Raw genomic sequence first — 8,929 nt, 5'->3', positions numbered from 1 at the left:
AGCAAGCAAAGTCTTGTGGTTGTTGGAGGTTGAACTTGATAGAGAGACGACATGGATGAAGCACAGAACTTCTTTTACAGATACAAATCTACTGAGGTACATCCCTACTCCCCAACTGAAGGCAAGGGGATGAGAGAGCGGTTCCTAAAAAGTGGTAGGAAGAGGAAGAAAAGTGGAGGTTAAACTAGACATTTAAAAGCTTTCTACTGAAGAGTATTCTCTGCTTCTGGATTGCAGCACTCAGCATTCACTGGGAAGTCAGCGTGGGAAAGCGAAAGGCCTTTCAAAGACATGCAGGGGGTGTGGAAACAGACTCAGAAACACGGGAGCAGCAGCAGCCACTGAGCCTGAGGCAGGAAGAGCCACGCTGGGTTAAAACTGTTGTTACCTTAAAAAAGGAACTTGGCAGCGGCCGCGGTGATCGTGCCCTTCCTGTGAGAGCTACGCCCCACCTCTGCAGAGGGGTCCGTTTCCATTCGGGAACCACAGAACTCACACTGCACCCCCCTCCATGAGTATATGCTCTGCAGGGCAGGCCCCTGTAGGGTTTATTACTTTCCTCACAAGGCTTCTGCGTGTGGCAAATAACAGAGAGAGCGAGCGAGCGAGAGACCGACCACCAGCACAGGGAAGGCACATCACATTTTTCCTTACAGTTCTTATCTCCTCCATCCCCTCTCCACTCCCCGCTCCCCCATAAAAAAGCAAAGGTTATCACAACCATTCCTAGTAGGAGAGCTGATCAAAAACATTCATTGCACCTAGCTCCTGTGTAGCTAGAGTCTGCAGTATACAGGCAACAGGCTAACCGCATTAAAGGCTGGGCTTCTATTTCCAGCTATGGCATCCTCAGCCACATTTGCTCTCCTCTGCATGGCTCACATGTGATTACATCTGAGTGTCACTTGGCACACACTGCAGTTTACAGAGCAGGACTAACCCAAAGGTCACAATGAACTAGGCAGTACATTTGGGGAGGGCAGTCTGTCGTCATCCAAATGGGTCTCTCCTCTGGCTCTAATTACCAGCTCACGTCAGGTACTGCACCACAAGGAACATGACCACGCAGCTCAAGAGCATTCCGCCGATCATGAAGTATTTGTCCTGGAAAGCCCGCTTCTCAATCAGTCGCATCACTGTGTTCGATAAGCCCAGCATGTTGGCAACATCTAGGATTTTCTTGTGAGTGCCCTGAGAGTGACCAGGAGTAAAAAAACCAAACCCGTTAGTTTTGTGTCCCAGCACTTTTCATACCTCATGTTAAGGACATTTCAGCTCTGGAGACAGATGGCTGCCTATTTGATCCCCACATAGGGGATGGAACTCCCCACTGACCAACAATTCTCACCACTCAAGAGGGAACAGGACACTTGGGAATTAACTGGGACAGAACACATAAAAATTAAGAACAAGAGTGAGATCAAAGGTCCAGAATGAAGGATCCAGAAGGGGACGCCACACTGAGGATCTCAGACAATGTCCACTGCTCCAAGAAGATGTTAAGGGAACCATGTCCTAGAACTTCTGGGTGGAGACCAGATATATGATCTAACAAATACATGCAAGATTTTACAGTCAGACATACCTCCCTAATCCAGCTTCTTCCTCCCAGACTGATGGATGACCAATGCTAGGAGGCTGACAACATCTCAAGACTTGTGGGGGCCATTGATAGGGTGTGTAAAAATGAAAAGGTGTATGAGAAATGCACCCAGAATCTCAATAAGAGGATCTGGAGGAGACAGAAGAGGGCCTGCAACCTGGTGCACCACGCCTGGCATGTCCCACGGATTCCCTCCTGCTGCTAAAGGGGGTTGGACTAGATGACCTCCTGAGGTCTCTTCCAACCCATATCTTCTATGATTCTAAAGGGGCAGGTATGGGGGTATCTGAACTGCACCCGCCACACCCCCATATTCACAGCTATGTGAAGGAGCCACCAATTTAAACTCTTGGAGAGCCCTGGAACCAGGGGGGATTAGTAACTGGCCCACTGGGGATCTTCACCATTGCATGGTGGCAGTATGCTCTGCCACTCAGTGTTAGGCGGGACTGAAGGGCGAGGAAGTGTACAAGAGAATAAAGGGTGACAATTACTGACAATGGTGATAGCAACTTTGGATTTGAACTGGACTGAGACTGAAACAGCCATCTGACAGTAACTAATCTAGCCAGGTTTGAACAGGCCACCATTACTACTCCCCATCATCTGTGTAACAAACAGAACTGCATATTGCAACAGATACCAATGTTATCACTTGTGTACACAGAAGCACTGGTATTTGCCCTATTTGTTGAAATTAGTTTCTTCTCCCCAGCTGATGACACTGCTAAGATTCCTCCTCCCCATCCCTTCGGGCTCACATTAAAATTTGGGAACACTGCACCTTCAAATTCAACCTTCTGTCTGCCTCTGCAGCAGCCTATAACACTTCAGCCTCTTTCAAAGAATCCTTGCTGCATCAGAAAAAACAGAAGGAGCAGAACCCAAAGAAGTATATAGCTTTGCCTTGCTTGGAAAAAACGAGCCTATTAGTGGTCGTTCCTGTCAGACCAACCAGAAAAGGCTGTAGGTACACTAGCTGAGACTACCATGTTCCCAGGGCCACTCCTATTCATGAGTCCAACCCACTTCCCACCATCCGCAGCACAGAGAGGAAAAGGGCTGAGACCAAATGAAAAGACACTAGATATTTATGTAAACTGCTCCCAAGCACTTTCACCCTTTGCAAATTTGAGATGTGGCACTTCGTCAGCTGGTAAGCACATTATGGCTAGACTCCTTCAGAGCCAGGATGGGAACTTTCAAGGTTTGGCCATGAAACCAGTCTTATTTACAGCGCAGAGTGCAAAAATTCAGGACTAATAAAAAAGTTTAGTACTGACACCCTTTGAGTCCTCTGGTCTGCCAGAGAAAAGGCCCAGTATACCCAGCAGCAATGTACGCTTTCCCAAAGTGTTTCTGTGTCAATATGCCTCAATCCTGGAGAGAACATGTCCCTAAGGGTGAGAAGAGCTCTACCACCATGGCTCTTTCAGTTCTTGGTTGATCTGAGCAGAGTGCCAGCAAGAGGGCCAATTCATGACAAACTCTGATGGTGTTTTTGGTGATGTGCACACTCGTTTCCTGGAAATTGGATAGACCACGAGCACCACACAGCCATCAGATAGTAACAATTTTAGGATCTTACTGACCTGGGCTGGATGTGACTCAGTGATGTAGAGGTGAACAGTAATACAGGGACAGCTTGAGTCACACAGTCCCCCAAAAGGAAGCAATGTCAAAACATTTAAGGAGGCAGTTAAGCAATTCTCCCCAAGTTTAGCTAGGACTTTTGAAAGCTGTCATGATACAACAAGTTTGTAAGTGTAAAAGCTTAAAATGTTAACCCATAAATATCATGCTAATGCATTTGAGCGCGCTGCACCCCCCCCCCCCCGCCATCCTCTGCACCGGTCCAGGTTCCCTTGGTCATTCTCTCTCATGTCCCATGAAAGAGTTAATTCTGTATCTTTGAGCAGCTGACTGTCACATTTGAACAGAGCCTGAAAATAAGGGCAAAATGCCCTACTGATCAAGGGACATCAAGAGATATGGCCCCTTTCAATACAGAAATTCAGACAGGGATAGACTGTTCACATGTGCTGGCTCTTTGAGACAGCATCTTTATCACATATCTCAAAAAAAAAGACAATTATTTACAGCAGCCTTAATATAAGTAGCTGAAAGATCTTTCCAGACATTAAGGCCTGGTCTACACTTAAAACATATACCGGCATAGCTATGTTGATTAGCGGGGGTGGGGTCTTTTTTTTTTTTAAAAAACCACCAAACATAGCTATGCCAGAATAAGTTATAATGTAGACGCACTTATACTGGCATAAAAGTGTTTTTGCCGGTATAGCTTATGTCTCTCAGGGAACTGGTATAATAAATATATATAATAATATATATATATGGCAAATAAGCTGTATCTATACTAGAAGGGTTTACTGCTGTACCTAACCAGCAAAACTTTTCTGGTGAAGACAAGGCCTTAGTCTCAGAATCCACCTATAAGGTATGCATTATTTCCCCATTTTAGAGATGGGTAGACAAGATAAAAAGAGAAAGTGACTTGATCAACGCCCCATAGCAATTCAAGAGCACAGCTTCAGAATAGCATCCAGGGGCCCTGATTCCTAGTGTCCTGCTAAGGCATCCTATCTCAAAAAGTTGTTTCAAGTTATTGTCTGTTACTGCCTAAAACAAGTTTCGAGGGTTTGAACTTGCAGGTCAGTTGAAGTGCAGGACTGTTCTTGCCCAGCACTCTGAACCTGAAGTGCTGGGTTTAAACAAACCAATGGGTGTCTATTAGGCCTGGTCACCATAAATGAAGAAACTTGGGGTCTTTTTGGTAAAAGGGATGCCCCACCTTTAGCGTCATTCTCTGGTCCCTCAGCCCATGCAGAATGCTGGTCCCACTGCCAATAAGATCATCCATGCCACGATGGGCATTCTGGAGGGATTCATTAAACTGTAATGTTTCGTCGATCGGTATGGTGGTGTCAGAGTCCTGTGGGGAAATGCAGGGTCTTGGTTACCTCTCCAGCTTGGTGAGTCGCGCTCCTCCTCCCCCAACCCCTAGGCAACTGTTGGATCCAGAATGGACAGACAGAAAATGAGCAGGGTGTGGGGGGGAAATCTTGGGGCAAGTTGTTTTGTTTTTAAGGGAATGAACTACACAGATAGGATGGCATCAACACGAGGAAACTGGTTCAGATGAGCCTAAGCTGACAATGCTTGAGGGAAAGGTTGACCAAAGAGATCAGAGTTGGTCTAACTCTGCTCTCTGACCAAAAAGGGAGCAGAATCAGGCTAAAGCTGGGTGCTTTTGAAACCTCCACTTTAAGGCCATGTAGAGTAGAGTACTACAATATGGAGCACTGAATGTGTCACTAAGCAGCAGAAAGGGGATTTACAAGGGAGTCACTTTATCATGGTCCGTAAGTATCCACAGGGGAAAGATTTCTGACAGCAGAGGGCTCTTTAAAAAAAAAAAAAAAAAAGAGACATAAGATGTAATCGCTGAAAACTGACGCTGACATTCAGTCTAGAACAGGGGTGGGCAAACTACGGGCCGCGGGCCGCATCTGGCCTGCCAGCCATTTTAATCTGGCCATCGAGCTCCTGCTGGGGAGTGGAGTCTGGGGCTTGCCCTGCCCCGGCGCAGGGTCAGGAACTGCTCAGAGTGGCTCCCGGAAGCAGCAGCATGTCCCCACTCTGGCTCCTATGCATAGAGGCAGCCACAGGGCTCCACACACTGCCCTTGCCCCAAGCACCGCCCCCACAGCTCCCATTGGCCAGGAACCACAGCCAACGGGAGCTGCGGGGGTGGTGCCTGTAGACAGGGCAGCGCATAGCAAAGCCGCTTGGCCGTGCCTCCTCGTAGGAGCTGGAAGAGGGACATGCTGCTGCTTCTGGGAGCTGCTTGAGGCAAGCGCTGCCAGAGCCACCCCCTTGTGCCCCAACCCCCTGCCCCAGCCCTGATCTCCCTCCAGCCCTCCAAAACTCTCGGTCCCAGCCCGGAGCACCCTCCCACACCCCTCATCCCCAGCCCCACACCCCCAGCCAGACTCCTTAGCGCCCCCTCCTGCACTCTGAACTCCTCATTTCTGGTCCCACCCTGGAGCCCGCACCCCCAGACACAGCCCTCACACCCTCCCACACCCCAACCCCAATTTCATGAGCATTCATGGCCCGCCATACAATTTCTGTACCCAGATGTGGCCCTCAGGCCAAAAGGCTTGCCCACCCCTGGTCTAGAACAAAGGCGCAAATTTTTTAACAGCAACGATAACTGGAACGCACTGCTCTAGGACTCATCGATTAAGTGTGAGCTAGAACATTTGTTTTAGCAAGAAACATCCAATTTATAAAGTTCTGGGTTTGACACAGGAATCACTTGGTGAAATTCTAGGGCCCGTTGTGGGAAAGGTCAGAGTAGGCGATCACAACGGTTCCCTCCGACACTAAAAAATACATTAAAATACAAAAAAAAAAAAATCTATGAATCCTATCTTCTCTGGACATATGGCAGATTAAAAACAAGCCAGGCAATAGACAGTGAACCATGACAGAGAGATCATGCACTCCCATCCTGTTTTAAAAACAGCATCCCTTGTGGCACTGTAAAAAGTGGGTATGGGAAGACTGTTCCAGCTGCTTCCTTGTACTCTGAATGGCAACAGCATCACCCCTTTTCACTCTAATGGGAAGTGTAACATGTAAGAACTAAATAATAACATGGACCCCTGAGAATGCCCTGTGGCTTTATTGTGTAGGCTTGTGGCATCACACTTGTCCAGAGCGGATTCTGATGATTATCACAGTGATACACTGATATGGTGCTGAAGGTGCTTTAAACATGCTCATCATTTGACCACACTTTTCTTCTGGCTATAAAGAAACAACAACCAGAAAAAGGGGGTTTAATTTCAGCTGAGGTTCTCTTCAGTCAATGGAGACAGAGTTTGGGAGTTCAAATTATTTGTATAAGTAGGGGCATTGCCAGCAGATCGAGGGACGTGATCATTCCCTTCTATTCAACATTGGTGAGGCCTCATCTGGAGTACTCAGTCTAGTTTTGGGCTGCACACTACAAGAAGGATGTGGAAAAATTGGAAAGAGTCCAGCGGAGGGCAACAAAAATGATTAAGGGACTGGAACACATGACTTATGAGGAGAGGCTGAGGGAACTGGGATTGTTTAGTCTGCAGAAGAGAAGAATGAGGGGGGATTTGATAGCTGCTTTCAACTACCTGAAAGGGGGTTCCAAAGAGGATGGATCTAGACTGTTCTCAGTGGTAGCAGATGACAGAACGAGAAGTAATGGTCTCAAGTTGCAGTGGGAGGTTTAGGTTGGATATTAGGAAAAACTTTTTCACTAGGAGGGTGGTGAAACACTGGAATGTGCTACCTAGGGAGGTGGTGGAATCTCCTTCCTTCGATGTTTTTAAGGTCAGGCTTGATAAAGCCCTGGCTGGGATAATTTAGTTGGGTATTGGTCCTGCTTTAAGCAGGGGGTTGGACTAGATGACCTCCTGAGGTCCCTTCCAACCCTGATATTCTATGATTCTATGATTCTATGAAGAGCAGGGCCGTTGACTAGCAAAGGCATCCCTTATACCAAACATTTATTAGGCACTGGACTTCAATTAAGTGTTCATGGCTTTGAAGAAAGAGTCCAACTGCAAATCGCTCAGTGATCAGTCTCATGGATTGTCATTATCCCATGAGTCCATTACGCTTCGGAGCAAAACTACCTTAATTTCCAATGCAAGAAATTTTTCAGGCCACCTTTATACATTACAAATCATCAAGAAGAGGGCATAAGCCTAATTTTTTCTTCTTTAATTAGGACAACAGCATAATGCTAATACGATAAAATCATGTTATTTCTACAGGATGGTGCAGTAGAAGCTTTAAGATAAAGATGAAATTTAAATATCTGTAAATCAAACAAAAGGTCGCAAACAATATTATAGTTTTCAAGAGTCCCATTTTCCATCCTAAAGAGCTTGATTCAGTTTGGTTATATACTTATCCCACACAGTTTTGCTTAACACGACCGCATAAAATACAATACTATGGGTAACAGGAAAACGCAGAATTATGTAGATCATAAACTATCGAATTTTCAGGGACTTTAGAGTCCCAAAAGGTAAGTGCTGCAGCTGAACCAAGAATTTTATCTATTTGTGAATTAAAGGGACAGGCTAGAGCTTTAAAAGCGATAGCCTGAACTTTCTTTTTAAAAATGTGTTGTTAAAAGTCTCACTGAACATGTAACTGAAAAAGTTTAGAGGAAAACAATCTCTCCATATTCCAGTTCACATTTTGCATCTGACAGCCCTTTGTACAGGTAGTGTTACTGTCACTCTATTGTCAGTTTCCTCTTCTGTGGATTTTTCACAAAACCAGGGAGAGAAAAATCAATGTTAGGAAAATGCAATTGTAAAGATATAAGAATTTGCAGGGGAACTCAATGGAAGTCATAGCACCCAAAACTGTAACTTTTAAAAACAGACTACATTTCAAGTTGGCATTCTTCAATGGGACAACCATCTATAACTTTGGGATGGCCAAACAAAAAGCTAAATCCTCGAGAGGTGCATTTACTTTGGCCTTGGCACAACTGTCATGAAAATTTAACAGCTCAGGCCTCTGTTTTGCTTGACCTCCCTTTACAATAGTGAACGAGGACAGGAAAAATCAATGGTATTTTATTTGTCTGAAAAAAGTTACTGGTCCTGGCTCGAAGGAACAGAAATCTGGCAGCTTGACCTAACTCTGTTGTTCAGAGCAGAATTTCTCTGTGTGTTCACATGGTAGTAGATTCTCACCATGTAGAAGCTAAGAACTAAACTGTATTTAACACTTAAAAGCAGCATTTGAGACTAAAAGGCAGCTGCCATCTTGCAAGAAAGTTATGCTTATGGCAGAGGGAGGTAGGGGACCCCAGACTCAAACTTAAGTCTGTTTCCACCTAATTCTTGTTTGAATCAGAAAAGCTTCTGCACAGAAACACTCTTCCAACTGCACAATCTTACCCCAGACAGATGAGAAATAACTGGCAGTCACCGGCACTGAGGTAAGTAAAATACACTGTTAAATGATACCACTTTCCAACCAGAATGCAGCTCAAATGCTATTTTTAAAGGACATTTCAAAGCCTATCTGTGTTGTGGAGTGCTTACATAAACTCTCATATTCCTGTACTGGAAATAACCTTTACATTTTTAACAGTGAGGGTAATTAATCATTGGAACAATTTACCAAGGTTTATGGTGGATTCTCTATCACTGGAAACTTTTAAATCAAGATTTGATGATTTTCTAAACGATTTGCTCTAGTTCAAACAGGAATTATTTTGGGAAGGCTCTATGG

General features: G+C 45.3%; 1 protein-coding gene across 3 annotated transcripts in view; it reads right to left on the bottom strand.

The window, feature by feature from the left end:
* Positions 1 to 510: 510 nt before the first annotated feature.
* The window catches only part of GOSR2 (golgi SNAP receptor complex member 2), a 35,437-nt gene continuing 27,018 nt past the window's right edge, over positions 511 to 8,929 (bottom strand). For 2 of the 3 annotated variants that reach the window (XM_048829834.1, XM_048829833.2), the window contains 2 exons: positions 4,416 to 4,556; positions 511 to 1,191 (listed from right to left, as the gene is read on the bottom strand). In XM_048829834.1, coding sequence (XP_048685791.1) covers positions 1,030 to 1,191; positions 4,416 to 4,556 — 303 coding nt within the window. In that variant the 3' untranslated portion in view covers positions 511 to 1,029. The remainder of the gene's footprint in view (positions 1,192 to 4,415; positions 4,557 to 8,929) is intronic. The other variant, XM_075123725.1, reaches the window with a different exon arrangement.

This window comes from Caretta caretta, chromosome 27 (assembly GCF_965140235.1).
Source record: "Caretta caretta isolate rCarCar2 chromosome 27, rCarCar1.hap1, whole genome shotgun sequence".
NCBI lineage: Eukaryota > Metazoa > Chordata > Testudines > Cheloniidae > Caretta > Caretta caretta.
Note: the sequence above shows the minus strand (reverse complement) of the source record. Positions and strands in the feature narration are given on the sequence as shown.